Genomic DNA, 17,702 nt, shown 5'->3' with positions numbered 1-17,702 from the left:
CACAGGCCAGAAGCAGAGACGTTGATTACCGTGATGAATAATGCTGCTGGGTGGCTGATTACTCAGTCGTGTCCTGCTTGGGACACATGGGCCTGGATTAATGTAATTTGCACCTGACATATAATTCAAAGCTTCTGATTTAAACCAGATTCTTTTAAGTTGTGATGTGGAATGATAGCCAAGCAACCTGGGACTTGTAGTCAACTGCAGAGTGTCAGTGCGATCGTAATGTATTCTCCTCTAAACCTGAAACAAATATTATAAATCACAACAATGGTTGTAGGTAAGCTTTCAGCTAGACGGCTACAAACAAATACAGCTACAGCCAAACGGAAATTAAATAAGTAAATCTAAGAAGAACTGAAAAGAAATAGAAATACATCTTATCAAATCATACCATGGTGTCAGGCCAATTTGCAGTTTGTATCTCCTATTTGCAAAAGAGGATTAGGGACAGTTCGAGGTCTGACTTTAACTTTCTTTAAAGGGCTTCAGCAGCCCAGTAATTTAACAAGGTACTGTAGAGATATTAGTCACTAACAGATTTAAAAAAAATCCCCCTATTACAAAAATTTCCTGCTAACTTCCCTGACAACGGCTGTTATGGTCAGCACCACACACTGTTACATTGCAATTTGGGAGGAGTCAGAGGAGTCGGCTGAACAAAACCTTTAAATTATAGCTGATAAAACCAGCTCAACTTGAACAGGGGTGTTGTGCCCTGTTTAAGTCTGTCTCAGAATTCAGACTCGGAGAATAAAGACAGATTCTGATAAAAAAGTCTGAACTTAAACTACATTTTGATAACGTCCCTTATCCTCTCCCAGACCTATAATTTTATCTATAACTCCAAACTGGTAAAAATTATAATTTCTACACTAAAATTACAAAATAATAAATACACACAACACACCCAGCTGCATAACAGACTACCAGACAGTTGTGATTCTCCTTTTGCTCTAACTGGAATGGATTGTTTGCTAGAGTTTCTGCACACTAACACAAAGTATAATGATCGACTCTATTTGAGCTTTTCACTTTCTTCTTGATGATGCAGAGAACTGGCTGTGAGAACTTTTGAAGTGTCATCGAGCTGGGCGTTGCAGAGTCAGTGTGGTGGCTCTCGCCGCCTGCTCTCCAGCTGAGTCAGTCTGTCCTCCCTGCCCTGAACATGCTCCGCCCCCACTCTCTGAGCCGTTTCCATGGCAGCCATGTCGAGGTGGGCGTACCTGATGGAGCCCTCTTCTGGTCGGGAAATTAGTGGTAAAAGGGGGGAGATAAGAAAACGTTTGAGTTTCCACAGTATTGATGTGGTTTTCAACTTGACATTGTCAGGAAGAAACATGCTGTGTAACACAAAGTCACTGTCACTGTTGTTCTAATGACTCTATCCTACTACAAGTGCATATACATCACATTTTAATACATCTGTTAATATGTGCCTAAAGCATTCATTTTATCTGTGATATGAAAAAATGCATTAAATTACTAAAGATGTCTTTCATTCACAATTGAGCATTTTAATGCTCTGTCACTGCATTTAATCGCTTAATTTTCACATCTAATAAAAGTGTATTAGGTTTTGATAGTGATAAAGTGGAATATTACACTCCCATTTTTCATGAATATATGTCTCTCCCCATTTGTTAGGGGGTAAAATTGGTTCTGTACTTAGTTGTTGCAAATAAAAACATTTTCACTTTTTTTAAGGCCAAAGACAAATACAAGCAGAAACATAAATAAAATTATACTCTTATCTGGGGGTTGACAGTTGGTCATTTGGAAATATCTGTGCACATACAAATCAAATACTTTTCAGTATCCCCCCCTCATCACACTGTAGATGTACACAGTTTTAGGTCTATGGGATGCAGACATAAACCCGTCCCCACAGAGGACGCAAACAGAGGCAGCAGGAGGAACAGACAAATAGAAATCTAAAATGGCCATTTAAGGCTTTGTGTTCTTACTGGGTCTGCAGAGCTGCAAAGTGTTACCTCTGACAGCACTGTGCACGCTGAAGACTGGAACCGAGCTGGGCTCCTTGAGGTTCAGTTCTGTGTAGAGGAGCTCCCTGTTAGTTGTAGCCGGCAGGGGGCTAATGGGGACGTTGACATAATTAACAGAGCTGCCACAGTGGAGCCTAGTGTCCAGGGACAGAGGAGCTTCACGAGGAGGCTGGGACACACCTGAAGAAACAATGCAAAAGGAGAACTGTTAAATGGCTGATACGATGATCCTGAACCACCACAATAACATGCCACCATGTCACCAGTATGTCACCTTTAAAAAAACACAGTACCTGGAAAACATCAGTCATGACATGTAATTAATCAGAAATAGTGTAATTCTCTTACCATAGGCTGACGTGGGCCTAAACGTGCTCAGTGTGACAGGTAGAGGTGGAGGAGCAGAGGGTGGTCGAGAGGGCAACAACCTCTTCAGAGCTGCCAACTTATTCCCAACAACCCCACTGTCCTCTGGTTCCTCTCTCACACAGAGAGGAGCCTCTGGGAACAAAAAGTTAGCACATTAGTGGTTGTTTTATTCACACAATGCCAGAAACACATTAGATACAATTACTAGTAGATCTAATAACTATCTAATTATAAATGTACCTAGTATGTAAGTAAAACTTTACTGTTTAAATATTCTATTACACTGGACTGTGAAGTAAATCTAAGTATTATTAGCGAATAAGACTGAAGTTATTCCAGAAATATGACACGTGTATGACATAGTTCTAGTCGCACTTGATACTTCAGTTAGATGTTATGATTACGTTTGTTGGGCTGTTATTTACTGTTAGTTCTTATCCACCATTCACAAGCACACCTTGTTTATCTGCAGACGGTGAAAGGCCTGATGGTGAACTGGCAACCTAGAAAATAAGATGACAAAAAGACTATTTGAAAGGTTTTGTGAAGAAGTAGGTAGCCACTGTGACCACAAGAGGTGAGTACAAGAGAATTTTTGTTCTGGACCTATAATAGTTCTTTTTTTATGACTCCTGACTGGCACAAGCTAAAACAGACCGATAACAGGTTACCTGTGTAAGGCATTTGTTCTTCGCTGACTGCCACTTCTCTGGTGAAATGTAGTTGACCAAATCATGACTCCACTGGGTGAGGAGACGAAAGATAAAGTTATGGTGCTGCAATGTTAAATATGGATCCTGGCTTAAAGGAAAACTGGTGATAAACGAGGTAGTTGAGGACAAAGGAGGACAAAGGAGGGCAGTGTGAGGGCATGATGTGAAGAAAAGATGGGGATACAGAGCAGAGAGGACAGAGCAGACATCTTTAGAGGTGGCAGACAAACAGACGACTGGTTCATACATGATGGATCTCCGACAGCGTGGTGCGGTTTTCTCCTGCAGCTCACGGCACAGCTTCAGAAATATTACCTGTCACACAGTTTGTTCCAAATGACATAATACAACTTGTGTGATCACGCATCGTCTCATTACCCGACATGAAGGGTGTGTAGTTCGGCCCCACACTGAACCGCTGACACCACAGAGCGAAGATATGATGAATAAAGGAAACTCTTTTTTTTATCGTTTCCGACGACAGGATTCTCCTCTCTGAGGGTTTCTGTCGGTTTCATCACTTCTCATTAACTTTCTCAGCCCCCCGTTAGCTCTCTTCCTTTCTACACTTATACACGGGCTGCGTAAGGAACACACACACACACACTCCTACACAAGCTGTCAGAAATCACAAGACATGCTGATTCCTCTCCTGCTCTGATGATAATTTGATCACAAAAGGGGGGAAGCGCTTTTCACAACTCGTCAGAAAATTAATTGGAGAAGTGTCTTCTGATAGGTTTTTTGAGTTTTCAGGCAAAAGCATCAAGGGGAAAACAAAACCGGCTCTAGACAGACATTTAATTAAAACACACACCCTCATTTCTTTTAATTATTGTTTTCCTATAGTGGCGTTTTAGCTGCTCAGCAGGTGGTTCTGCCACCTCACAGTGAGAAGGACCTGGCCTCGATTCACAGTCACTTCTGCCTTCTCACCATGTTTCCGCACCCCATGGCTTTCAGACCACAGATGTCCAAAGTTACTTGGACCGGAGACTCAACTGCCCTTATTGGTGAGACAGAGGAGGCACGCTGTGAGTGCAGGAGGGAAGCCACCACAGTGCTCTGTAGTACAATATGAACTGTTTTGTGATCTTTCATAGCAAACTAACAAAGGTTAACAAAAGCTTCGGTGCTGCTGATCCTCAGAATCACACAACAGCAGGTCTCATAGAGAAAAGAGTAGGTATCAGTGTCTGTGTTTCTGCTCCGGTGGCAAACGCTGCTCAGCGTTTTGCCGTGTTCTCAACTGCTGCACAAGTCTTTGAGGCACTCACTACTGTATATCTCAGTTACAAAGACGGGTACTCAAGTGAGTCATTAGGTTGAATAGCAAGTGGGCCTGTGAATGTGAAGAGGCCAGATAATTGCTGCTTGACCTGCTGGCGCGTCAGTCGGAGACGCTGCAAAAATATGTAACACAGCGAGGGCAAAAGTTAAAGAGGCCACGAAGAAGAAAAAGTGCATGAGAAAAGTAGATTCTTGCGAAGACTGAAAGACACTTAATATGCAGCGTTCTGCTATTGACACTTTAACCTGTGGCCTCAGACATTACCTCAGCCGTGAATCCACATTGTGAAAGCGTCAACAAAAAGCAAACGCTGCAAGCTCCACTCGTATTTTGGGAGATGATGAATATACTCAATGCAGAATGTAAAGACTGACAATGTGTTTCTATTATTTTATAATCTTAACTGCTTTCAGTATTTGTGAACAGTATTCCCACGGTGCTCTATTTGATATTTGACAGAAACTCTGAAATTAAAGCTTAATGCAATTGCTTAGTGCAAACAGCACAGTACCACCTGTCCCCAGTGGTATCTCCTAAATCTAGTACAACAAAAACATATGAGCTGGGTCTCATCTGTTTATATTTGTTGCTTAGTGTGAGCAAAGAAAGGCACGTGATTTACTCCAGCATACTAGAACTAGACCTGAAACACACAGCAGGGTCTCACTGTGGTGCCCTGACCCAAAAAACAGCAAAACATCTGTCACAGCAGGTGGCGACTTGGTAACCTCATCATATCACTTGTTCTAACCCAACATCCAAACCAGGATTCTACCCAGGAACTGATCCCAGCTTGTTAGCACAGGGGATGGTTACATAAGATCCCGTTTATTAGCACAGCAATAAAAAAAAAAAAACACAGTGGGTTTAAATGCAAACAAGCACATTAAAGAGAGATTATCTTGTGCGAGAGAAAACCCAAGAGCTGGAGTTAGTGATGAGCTTGATGGTTTGCAAAGATTTTCACTTCATTACTTAATGCAAATGTTAGGACAGAAAGAAAAGTTCCCAAAGGGTACAGGAAGAATTTCTCTGTAGTGTTGACTAATGACATAAAATGTTCTTGTACTGTATTAAATTATTATCTTATTCCCTAAACCTCTGCAGGGTGATCATACAGTAGTCTAGTCTTCTACAAATGCTTCATTAAGTATATTTTCTCTGTTCCCACTAACAGAGCATGTGTAAAACATATGATACATCTGTAATTTGAGAGTAACTTTTAAGTTCACTTCATATCATCTCCAGACACTCTCTCAAGTGTTATATTCTACATGTATGGACTCGGGGCGGCTGTGGCTCAGGAGGTAGAGCAGACTACTAATCATGGGTAGTCACATGCCGAAGTGTCCTTGGGCAAGATACTAAACCCCAAGTTGCCCCCGGTGAGTCAGGTCAGCTGCATAGTAGCTCTGCCATCAGTGTGTGAGTGTGTGTGCGCCCTGAGAATACCAGTTATGTAGAAAAGCTTTACTTTACGGTTTATTGACGTACTGAAACAGCGTGAGACTGCCACTACCTGTGTTTCTCCGTGTGCCAGCAGTGGTCTGGGTGTGGACCTCCTCTCGCCGTCCACAGAGGGCACCCTCTCACTGTCCCAGGAGAGAGAGCGCTGCATCACAGCCTGATGCTGAGCCCTCAGACCTGTGGGGCTGTTGCTCAACCCTTGTCCCTGACTATGGCCTCCTTCTCCACTGCACCTGCTGTTCTTCTCCAGCTGGTAAGAGAGTGGGCCTCCTTGGGCTGAAGGATCCCTCGGGGACTGGGTCTGGAGCAGACTCTTGGGCGTGTCATACCGCAGTCTAAGCAAGTTGGGGATCTGGTAGTCATCACTGTGTCTGCGAGATGCACAAGAACTACATCTGGAGGTACAAGTGCAGGAGGAGGAGGTAGCAGAACTGGGCTCTGGATTCAACGGAAGGGGGGGAGGAGGGGGAGGAGAAGAGGGGGGAGGAACAGAAGGGGGTGAGGAAATAGAAGGAGCAGGTAGGCTGGCCACAGAGCCAAATTCCTCTCCTCCTCCCTGGCTGGTCGTGTCCAGGCTCCCCGTATACGAGGAGACGCTTCCTGAGTAAGATGACTGGCTGCCTGTCGCTATCCCAATCCCACTGTCTAACGAGCTCTGCCGCCCGCTGTCATGGAGACCACGAGGACAGATGTGGGCAGAGGACCGAAGAGTCCCAGGACCACCAGCAGCACAAAGCTGGTCGTCCGAACCAGTCAAAGCCTTCAGTGTGGAGGAGCTCGATGCAGTCTCATTGGAGAGATGCGATCTAGCCAATGGATCCATCCAGAAAGGAAGTCTGGTTCCGTAGCTTGCTTCTGATTGGCTGGAGGATGAACTGGAGATGCTGCTGCGGTCGTCCCCAGCAACAGATGTGCAGCAGCTGTAGGTGGAAGCTGAAGATGAGATGAGGATGAGATACTGTAGTTATTAAAAGCTCACTGTGTGATTTATTTATCAATCTGCACTGAGTTGAACACGCATACATTAAAATGTCACACCGCAGTATACATCTAATAAATAATTGTGCCTTAAGTTTGACTCTGGGTCCAAAATATTATGACTCCCCCTGAAAAAAATCTTTTTCAATTTCAAATCTATCCCTTTTGCAACGGTTCAAGTCATCTTCAGACATTTCTATGCACAAATAAACTCTGAGCGCTTCAGAGGTAGTCAGCAGAAATTAGTCATGGGACATCTGACTACATCACAAGAAGTTTCCCAGAATGGCCCCCTAAATATAGACCAGAGATTAAGTCCTCGTGTGGCCAGAAGACCAGCCAGCCGGAGCACACAGGCAATGATGAGTAAGAAAATTATGATTTATAGCAAAGCCTAAAACCTCATCTGAGGGCTGCACCCTCTGTACACTGCAGAGTGCTCATGAGCGAGGTGTTGGTTACTATTACATAAGCTGAGGTGAGGTTCACAGAGTAATGTACCTGTGCTGCTGGCCAGGCTGCACTGAGACAACATGCTGAGTCTTTTCTCCAGCTCTGACGCCTCCTGGCTGATTCGTTCTTCTGCTAAAGCTGGGTCAGCATTGGGATCTGCGGTTTATACATATGATACACACAAGCACGCAGAGAGGACGCAGCTGTCATAAGTGAGCAAAGAGAGCGAAGGAATTAAACAGATGAAATATCACAGTAAAGCACAGAACAGCGCCTCTCAACCCATCGTCCAATGACTACACATTTTCATTGTAATAAATCTTGAACTATTCTGTTTACACTGCAGAGGTATATAACACAAAACACAATTACATAACATATATCATTAATGTGATGAATATTGAATTCCCCAGGAGAGTTTTTTCCGGCCGCCCACCCACCTTTTAAAATAGATTTGATAATAGATTAGACAATAGGAAAAAAGAATAAAACAGTGGCTAGAATGCCTCTTAGAAATACACATCTCACTAAACCACACTACAAAACAGTTTTAGATTGAATACAATTAAAAATATTAAAGCAGAGGTTGCAAAGGCTACTGTGTGCATCTGCCTTCTCTTTAAAAGCCTGTGTGTGTGAATGTGTTACACAACCGTTACACTGGCTTGTAAATCTAACATCTCCCAGAGGAGGTTATAGGTGCTTCGACTATCTGTTGAAGCATCAATTTAGTGTAAAACCCTGCCAATTACACACTTAATGCCTGCTAAATATACATACTGTGGGCTTGTGTGCCAGCGCGTTGCAGTGGAACAGGGTGTTTGTGTGTATTGGTGTCAGCAACCCAACCCCTGGATCACTGCCTCTGGACTGCAACAGCTAGTGTTAACGTGCAGATGCCAGGTTTCTTCACTACACTATGAGGGTGTCAGTTAACATGTGCTAACGTTGCTAGTCGATGCTAATTATAACTGCTTCACAGCACTGAATGTCGTACGGTTACAGAGGGCCCCAAAAGCGAGGCGGGCTGACACAGATAGAATAAATGTTGCACTCTCCTCCACCTATGCGTCTACTGTGTATGCGTCTGTCCTATCCAGCCCTGTAGGTATTTTAGTGCTACTGTGTCAACGTGGAATTCCAAAAACTGTTCTCGATAATGTTTAATGTGAATGGAAATGCATTGAGGTCGTTTGTTGGGCCTCAGGGTTACAGCCAATGCGTTAAGCAATGCCGAGTTTAAACAGAAACCTTACGTGCTTACAGCTGAATTCCATATTGCACCAGCAGAGTCCTCTGGTGTCACCGTGGAGCTATTTATTTACGTGTTTGTTTGTGCACGAGGATGCACGTGCAGTACATCCATCATGTATTAAACTCTGCTTTGCTTTGCTTTGTTTTATGAGGATGGACATCAGCACAATACGACACGTGTGTAAACACAGTGTAAGAACATTCCCACAGTGGTGTGTGCATGTACACTTGTCACACCCTTGGTGTCTGCACTGTACAGCTATTTCCTTTTCACAACTTTCTGCCTCTATATTTGCAGGCGCAGAAATGCCTGTGCAATTAGCAGTGTGTTACAATAGCATGAAGTCACACACAAAGGCGTGACCCCTTAAACCATATGGTGACCCCCCCTGGGCTTTAAGCATGTGGTGTTTCCGTTCGCATGGCGCCTGACACATTCGCTGACATGCACACTAAACAGGTAGTAAATCTTGATAATGGAAGTCACGCGGTCACATGGCTACATGGCAAATAGTTTCTTTTCAGAAAACAGTGTTTATAACCTAGATAGGTATGTGCTCACCTGGCAGGGAAGGTCGTAGGCCCATGCAAGGCCCTGCTCGGAGTGATGCCCCTGACAATGCAGTCAAACAGGAAACTGATTTGCTCTCCTTCTGAGCAGGACAAGAAGAAAACACCAGCCCCTAAAAGACAAACGTATGTAATCAATGACTCAAATAATTAGAAAAACTACAATAATCAGTTCTACTACTAGTAGTAAAGTTACCAGAGTGGCAAATGACAGCAGCAGTTAATGAAGAAACAGTGTTAAATACCATTTTTGAACAAGGCCAAACAATATTCAGTGAGGTCCAGAGAGCTGTTGTAAAGTCAAGGCTGTTCTTCTAAAGGTTACATAAAAACTCTCTCAATTCAAGCTCCACACTGCCAAACATCAAAATCTAATATCACTGAGACGCTGAAAAGACAGCTACAAAGTGGAGTAAGCCCTCACTCAGGGATTGAGGCAAAGAAAGAAAATCTTTGTTCTCGTGGAATTATGCGGTTGTTGTTAATAAAAGATCAGAAGAGCTGAGCAGAAACTAGTTGGAAAACATTTCACTCCGGAGCTATGGCGGTCGGCTACGTTTCTTAGGTTAAATGTAATTTCCAAGGAGCACACCAAGTTAGTTTTCTTTTATTGAACGACTCTACATTTAGTATTTAGCAGTTATTAATATGTGTCAGAGTCAACACATTTGTTTCATATAACTTAATAAACTTTAATAACATTTTACTTACTTTAATTATTCTATTATTTATGCATTTTATATATAGTATAGTATATATATATAGTATTCATCCATTTAAATGTGCAATCAGAACACCGTGACAGTGGATCTTTAAATTTTAACTGTGAAGACTAACTAGCCTAATTAATCACTGACAATTAAATATAATTGAAGTCTATTAGCTTCATTAACTACTGTGTATAGTGTTTTGTTTGCTTGAGCTACTTATCGACTCCCCAGAGTTTCACAACAAGAGGAGATGGAGTATGAAAATACAACATCAATGTAAGACTGTCAGGTGAAACCGTACCTTGCTTCTTAAGACGACTGTTGTGAAACATGAAGCGGTGGTTCTTCAGTCTGCAAACTAAACTCAGGGTTTTTTGCTGGTAGCAGCTTTGGATACAATTATAAATTGTAATGTAATCATTGGCATGTCCGTGTGAAAAAGAACAGACATTACATGTAAACCAGACAAACAGAAAAGTTGAGGCTGTGTGGGAATTTAAATCATAACGTATTCTACAGAGAATACTATCGAAATCTGTCAGGAATAAATAAGCTGCATCTGCTGCAGTTATGTTTGCATTTCTTTATTTTTACACCTCACTGTCTTGACTGTGTTTTTGGGTCTTGTGTGTGGTGTAGGGTAGACTTGAACACGTGCAGACCTGATAAGCCAGAGAATATTCATCCAGCTAAGACACAGACTCGGCTCCAAACGTCATCGACTACAGAACACAGTGGCCTCATTATCACATGGAGTGGAAGCTGGACTTCTGATATCAGTCTATACTGATTCACAGTGCTGCACAGTGCGAGCATGTGACTGCACAAGCAAAGGTCCACGTCTAACAGACATCCATGAAGACCCCAGCTCATCTGATTGCTGCCAAAAGGCTTTACACATTGAGGCGGCCCACTGTCCCAAAGGACTGGTTGGCTGGCTGTCAGGCACTGTGAGTATGTGTGTTTGTGTGTGTGTCCATGGCAGTAAAAAGGATCGAGATGTCACTGTGGCGAACGTCTTCAATTCTGCAGCCAGAAGTCGAATCGTCCCAATCGTCCCAGGCGCAGCTGACTTTCAAAGTACAGCTGCAGCAGTGAAGGGTAAAATCTTTTTATACAGCAGTGTTAGATGACTGAGACCTGCTGATACTGACTTGTTTGAGCAAAAAGGACTCAGAGAATATTAGAGAGCTCAGGGGGTAAAAGAGTTATTCTACAGTCAAAGATATTAGTTCAAAGTGTCGTGTCCAAAAAGTCCAAACTAATTAAGAACTGTTTGTCTCTGCTTTTGTAATTATTCTGCACCGTTTACACATCTTTGCACTGATCACTCAAACATTAGCTCACAAGTGCTAAACTATTCCTGGACTCTCTCCAAACCTCAGATGACTAGAAGAATAAGCTGGTTAAAGAAAAATGGATGGTTACAGGTATTATATGGCAAAACTAGCATGTTCCAACATTTAGTGTTTTCTTTAACTGAGCCAGATAAATATGGTTAATGATTAAAGTTAATTGACCATGGAAATGTGATATTCACTTAAAGAGGCTCTGGCACTATTACCAACATGCACCATCAAACCCCTCCATATGATCCAATATACAGCAGCACGTCTCAATTTTAATTTAATCGTTTTCAATCAGTTTTCACTTTTCCACTTTTCAGATCTCTGCACTGGCTTCCTGAAGCTGCCCGCATCAGGTTCATGACCCTGACCCTATCCTACAAAGTGGTCAACTCAACTGCACCTGCCTACGTGAACGTCCTCATCCTGGTCAACAATCCCTCCCGTCCACTGCGCTCTGAAAGCGAACAACATCCTGTGGTCCCCTCACCTCACCTCACCTCACCTCACCTCAACACATCCCAGGCAAAACTTTTTGGAACAACCCACCTTTGCACGCTCAGCAGTCTCACTTCCAATTTTCAAAAACCTGCTGAAAACAGAACTCTTCCACAACTTTCTCTGTACTTAGATTTAAGAAAAAAATCCTACACTTACACCTCATTAAACAGAGACGGTTCCTCCTGGAGCACTTTAAAGTTCTTCTCCTTGACTTAGATACTTTGCCTTGTACCTCACTTGTATGTCGCTTTGCATAAAAGCACCTGCCAATTTGACTCGTAAATGCGTAAATGCAACTGTTACTATTGACTTGTGTTTCCTTGTTGAACATGTGATATTATTAACTAAGCAAAACGTCCATTATAAAGAAACTAACACGGCCCAACATAAAGCAGTAGTGCAGAGGAAAAGCTATATTATATATATATATATATATTTGAATAAATGTCATTTATTAATGTGTTTTTGTTGTTGAACTGGTCACCTGCAAAACAACATGCTGCGTGCCCAGCAACAGGAAAAAGAGTTTGTGTATGATTAGGAGTTAATTATAATAATAATTGCAATGCATCATGTTATCACAAAGAAATGTTTAGGTAATGTTTAAGGGGTAAACAACTGTAAGCAAAAAGAAAGTCTGCTTGTATGGTTGAAAGCAGACAACAAAATGACTGTGCAGTGTTGGCATGTGTCACATGTGCTCAGCGAATACACACAGACATGAGAAAATGTAAACTTACACTCTGCTTTACCTTGCAGCAATGCAAAGAATGTCACTTGCCAATTTAACTCTCACATCTCCCTCTTTCTGTCACTCTCGGTTTCCTTAGCCACGTCAAGTGGGCCTCTCTCTACTGTCCCTGTGGCTGCTGGGTAATTTGTAGATGAGGTAAAGGAGTAGACTGTGATTGGCTGACTGTCCGCTACAGGGGGAGTCTGGTATTTATAGATGTTGTTCATCAGAACACTGAAACGAGAGACTCTTGGCCGCATGGTTATTCCTGTAGGAGCCATGAGTCTGCTTGCGCACATCCACACACACAAACAGATGTCACATAAATTCATACAGGAACTCAAAAGCTTTCTCTTTATAAACATCCAAAACAGAATTACTGCGAGGCTAAAGTATATTTCCAGGTTTGGGAATGAAATCAGAAACAGTGCCAGCAGCTGTTGGCCAGTTACAGCACTTTAACCAATGTCCTATTAGACACCTTTCCTCCACTCTTTGTGTCTCACACACACATCTCCACCCAGAAACATAAAACTGCTTGTCATTCTTCACATTCATGCCCACATCAACTGGACATTCAAAGGATACCTAAACCCTGGCAACCATGCAAATACACCTACTTCACTTGATGGCCGGCCCGTTTAGTGTGGTTCATACTGTGCTTTACATAGAACGTCATTTCTTACATGGATAAAGTTCCTTTGCAAACACCTGCAGTAAAGCCCAGTTAGTGTAAAATGACAGATCTATTACCTGTAAGCACCAGGACACGTTTGGCTATTTATTGATTATTATTTCCTGAAACACAGCTTTGAATCCAGAGTGGATGAGAACACCTTACAGTGTGTCAAAAAGAAGGGAATTCTAGACTACTAGAAACTATTTTCAGAGTTAACTCGGTTAACTACTGTGTCCATTATACTAGATTACTACATTTTATTCACGTTTCTCAATATTTTCGAGTCCATATACACACATTTATGTAACACCCATTATGTAAAATGTAAAGTATCTGTGATCTTATATGATCTAGGCTTTGCTATTTACCCTTATAAAAGACAGCGAAACATAATTACAGCTGTACTGTACATGTGTTTTTCAGTTGTGGTGTTAAAGTGTTACCTTTTTCACTTTAGGCCCCAGTGTCTAAATTCACATGGATAAAAAAAAAAAAATCTCAATCCTCCAGTTACTTACAGTATCCACAGCGAGTCCCTCCCTCGAACACGAAGCCATTTGGCACAGCGCCATATCGACGTAACGTCGACAACTTCCAGTGGCCAGCGATGGCGGGAGGCAGGCCTCTGGTGAGAACCAATTGATTGTTGCACAGGTGGAGGGAGGCGGGGCCACTTTCCAGTTTGGTACCTGGTTCAACACTGACACTGAACCTGTGGACTAAAGGAGGGGAAAGAGGAGAGAACACAAAGCGTAAGGAGCCCCGGCTTAAAGATAATTAAAAAGAAGAATTCATAATAAGCCACATCGATCACACAACGATTAAGGAGAGAACATCACACGCAGGCACACGAACACACACACGCGCACGTGTAAGTGAAGCCTGCAGTAATAACGATTAAGCACTTCTTTAAGCTCTGCTGGGCACAATTTGCTATCGCTCAGTTCACTCAGATGACACTTACACAGTGTGAAGGTCTGTCACTGCCTCTCGTAGCCACACACATACTGTACAGCGTCACATACACAAACATTAGCGTCAGATCCTTAAATTGAAACATTGACTTTGCATTAACAGTCTCATTAAGATGAAAAATGAAAATCCAAAAAGCACTCGTGCAGACAGTTGTGAAAACGGATTGTGGGTGGGGGTCAGGGGTGGGGGTTATACGAAAGATAAATATGTGACATTCTCACAGTGATGGAGGAGCAGAATGCTTGTAGATAATATGATTAAGAGGCTCGAAAATATTCTGCAGGTGATATTCTGGGAGCAGGAGGAATGTCAATTTAACTCACTGTCTGGCTGTGAAGTGCAGTTAAAAATCTGTCTGCTGCTGTTTAAACGTGTCATTAAAATTCATGATGGCAGGGAGAACGTTTCTCATTGAGACCCACTGAAAAGCTTGGACAAAGTTAAAAAAGTTTTTTGTGATCGTTCCAAGTTTGAATTTCTAAGTGCACCATTTTAACCCTAGAATAGAAAGTCGGGGTTTATTTTTCCAATGGTGTGGAGAAATAAATCCATACTCTCTTGCAGAAACGACAGCGGTAACAAGCTCCTAACAAAAGCACGGGAAGTTTCTAAGGACCACAGGTGGGAACAATAATAAAATGCTACAAAATACTACACTAAAAATGACCCCAACAGTTCCTGCATGATTCTAAGTCTTTAAAATAAGTGGATGAGGTGCGACTCTGTCTCGAACCTTTCACACATATAAAATGGGATTCAGTTTTCTCCTGCATTTCTTACGACCAACCTTTCTTTACCCTTTTCCACACAAATTAAAGGAACGTTGTTTACAAAGAGTGATGGACAAAAGGTTGCATGTGTCGGTGTAATTCTACCTTTCTGCCGTTATTTCTTGATTGGACTGAGCAACACAATGCTCCACATACATTCATATTCACAATGCAGTCAGCAAGTGCCTGAAGTCTGGATCCACCATGTGGCTTTCTTTTGTTGCTTGTTTCAGGGGCATTTTTGCCTTCAGTAAGTGAAAGGAATACTAAGTTGAATTCATAACACAACTTCACTTCTTTATCTTCACTGTGAAGAACTATCCAATTGGCTTTAATCTAAGCACGTAATACCTCTAAAACGTCATATCATCAATCATACTGTCTATGGTAATATCATCATTAGGTACAGGAGAACCAGTTGAAGTGACAGTCATACTGACCCAGACCATGACACTACCTCCACCATACTTCCCCAGACAAGTTGATCTTTGGCTCCTCTGTTCATGTTGCTCCAGAAATCTACTTTACATGCTTTTGCGAACTCAAATGTGTTTGAGTCTAATTACAGGCCACCTTAAATTAGGGGACTAGTGTTGTAGCAACTTCTAGTGAGGATCTTGAGCTGTACATTCTTCTACTCAGTCCTGTGTCACCCACACAAGGTCAAATCACTGACCTTCCCCAAGACTATAGCAGATGCGGGCATCCCAGGCCTGCAGAGCATCTCGGCTGTTGAAGCCCAGGACCAGAGTGTGTGCCAAGCAGAGGATGGAGAGGGTGTAGGCTACTCCATCATAACTGGGTCCTGGCTCCACACCACATATCCCCTTAAGAAGCAGAGTACATTACACAGAGAATTAGATTGCATTACTAACATATTCATTGTTCTTTCCTGTTTTGACAATAGAAATAGATGCAATTAGCAAATTACTTTACTATCATTAAGTTAAACTCTTCTAATGATTCTGTCCAATCATCCATCCAATACGAGAGGTAGAGGGGTAGAGATACTTTCTCTGGAAATAGTTTCTTATGCTCCGGCTTTCAGACCTCTCTTAATTGTTTAATGTTAACATGAAACCTCACACATGAACATACAAGCCCAAGGTGTGTGATACCATACCACTAAAGAGACATTAAGAAAAATCTTCCAGCAGTTTGGATCAGCTACACTCCTCCCTGGGTGGACGTACCTCCAACGTTACACTGAGCCTCTCCTTGTGGCCGTTGCTCTTTTCCTTCCCTTTCTTCTTTTCCTTGTACACCAGCAGAGACAGACAGTCTGAGGCAGACACAGGAAACACACACACACACACACACGGAGCAACAATCTTTAAAAACAGACAGGCTTGAAAGTCAATTTTGTGATTAATAAAGGAATGTGAAATAACAACACTGTCACGTTTTTGCCATCCTGCTGTGTGACTGTCTGTGCGCGTGGCACAGCTGTCAAAACACACCCTAAAACAATGAACTGATCCACTGGCACAGCTGATGATGAAAGTGAAGCCACAAATACACTAACACACCTACACACTATAACCTATTCCCACCAGGCTGGCCAGTTTCTACAAGGACACAGCTTGAGCCATATGTTTATGTATGCGGAGAAGCTCAGTGTCTGTCCTCACTGCATGTCAAGTGAGACTGCTCAAGTTTTAGGACACGCAGCTTTATTACTTACTTAGACTGGTAGGGATGAAAATCTAAAGCAGTGTCACCGCTCATGTCCTGGGTTAGAAGCCTTCCAAACAGGCCTAATTAACCTTAACTACAACTGACACACTACCCCTCAGGACTTCATGTCCACGTTGTTAATTTGAAGGGGGCAGGTAGCACCCGTGTTTTCTTGTTTTTTTTTTTTCTGCACCCTCTAACCACGATGCCGGTCAATTAAATGAATTCAATCAATCAGCTGAGCTGAGCTGCTGCGTAACATTCCCACATTTTGACGCGCTCGCGTTGTTTACGCGCTCCTGTGGCGCACAGCCAGGACACCGGTGGACGAGCTGCGACGAACCTCACTGCAGAAAATCACATGAGGATTAGTGCTGAGCTGTACGGGTGAAGGAGCCGATTACTGAAATGTGTAGAAACAACAAGTGAAGACGAGTAATAACTGTTAATCATACTAAACGCTGCTCTAAATCAGTTCTCTGGCACGTACCTGCGACCGGAGAGGGCTTCCGAAGAACGACCCAGCGAGTTTTCCACTGTGAAGAAGTTGGTAAAGGAACAATCAGTCACAGAGTTCACTGGGAAATGTGTTTTAACGTGTTAAAGAGGAAGGAAATAGTGGGAATTAACCTTTTTTCCATCTCTAAACTTGACTTGTCCCTCCGCGACAACTGTATCCGTCATCTTCTGTCATGGTTCCTGAACAGCTGTGTGTGTGTGTGTGTGTGTGTGTGTGTGTCGCCGCCTCTCCCCGGGTCACTTTACAAAATAACCTTTCGACTCAGACTGCTCTCTCTCTCCTCCCTCTCCTTCTCTCTCTCTCCCCTCTCCTCCCTCCTCTCTCCTCTCCTCTCTCTCCCTCTCCCCTCCCTCTCTCTCTCCCTCTCTCCCTCTCTCTCTCTGTCTCTCTCTCTCTCCCTCTCTCCTCTCTCTCTCTCCCTCTCTCTCTCTCTCTCTCTCTCCCCTCTCTCCTCTCTTCCCTCTCTCTCTCTCCCTCTCTCCCCTCTCTCTCTCCCTCTCTCTCTCTCCCTCTCTCCCCCTCTCTCTCTCCCCTCTCCTCCCCCTCCTCTCCTCTCTCGCCTCTCTCTCTCCTCTCTCTCCTCTCCTCTCCCCTCCTCTCCCTCTCTCTCTCTCCCCTCTCTCCTCTCTCTCCCTCTCCCCTCTCTCGCATCTCTCTCGTCTATCTCTCACTCTCTTCCTCGATCTC

General features: G+C 43.0%; 1 protein-coding gene across 1 annotated transcript; it reads right to left on the bottom strand.

Moving 5' to 3' along the window:
* Window positions 1-52: 52 nt before the first annotated feature.
* On the bottom strand, window positions 53-17,215 carry dok7 (docking protein 7). The gene is given in 14 exon segments (XM_033326050.1): window positions 53-1,245; window positions 1,971-2,189; window positions 2,358-2,510; window positions 2,836-2,881; window positions 3,050-3,121; window positions 5,902-6,782; window positions 7,329-7,436; window positions 9,097-9,124; window positions 9,126-9,217; window positions 13,592-13,792; window positions 15,495-15,645; window positions 16,012-16,100; window positions 16,986-17,031; window positions 17,126-17,215. Coding segments are annotated over 14 exon segments (2,277 nt in total). The 5' UTR covers window positions 17,180-17,215; the 3' UTR covers window positions 53-1,108.
* Between the last annotated feature and the right edge of the window lie 487 nt (window positions 17,216-17,702).

The sequence above is a fragment of the Anabas testudineus genome, chromosome 1 (genome assembly GCF_900324465.2).
Source record: "Anabas testudineus chromosome 1, fAnaTes1.2, whole genome shotgun sequence".
Classification (NCBI taxonomy): Eukaryota; Metazoa; Chordata; class Actinopteri; order Anabantiformes; family Anabantidae; genus Anabas; species Anabas testudineus.
The sequence above is the reverse complement of the archived record's forward strand: the minus strand, read 5'-3'. Positions and strand labels throughout refer to the sequence as shown.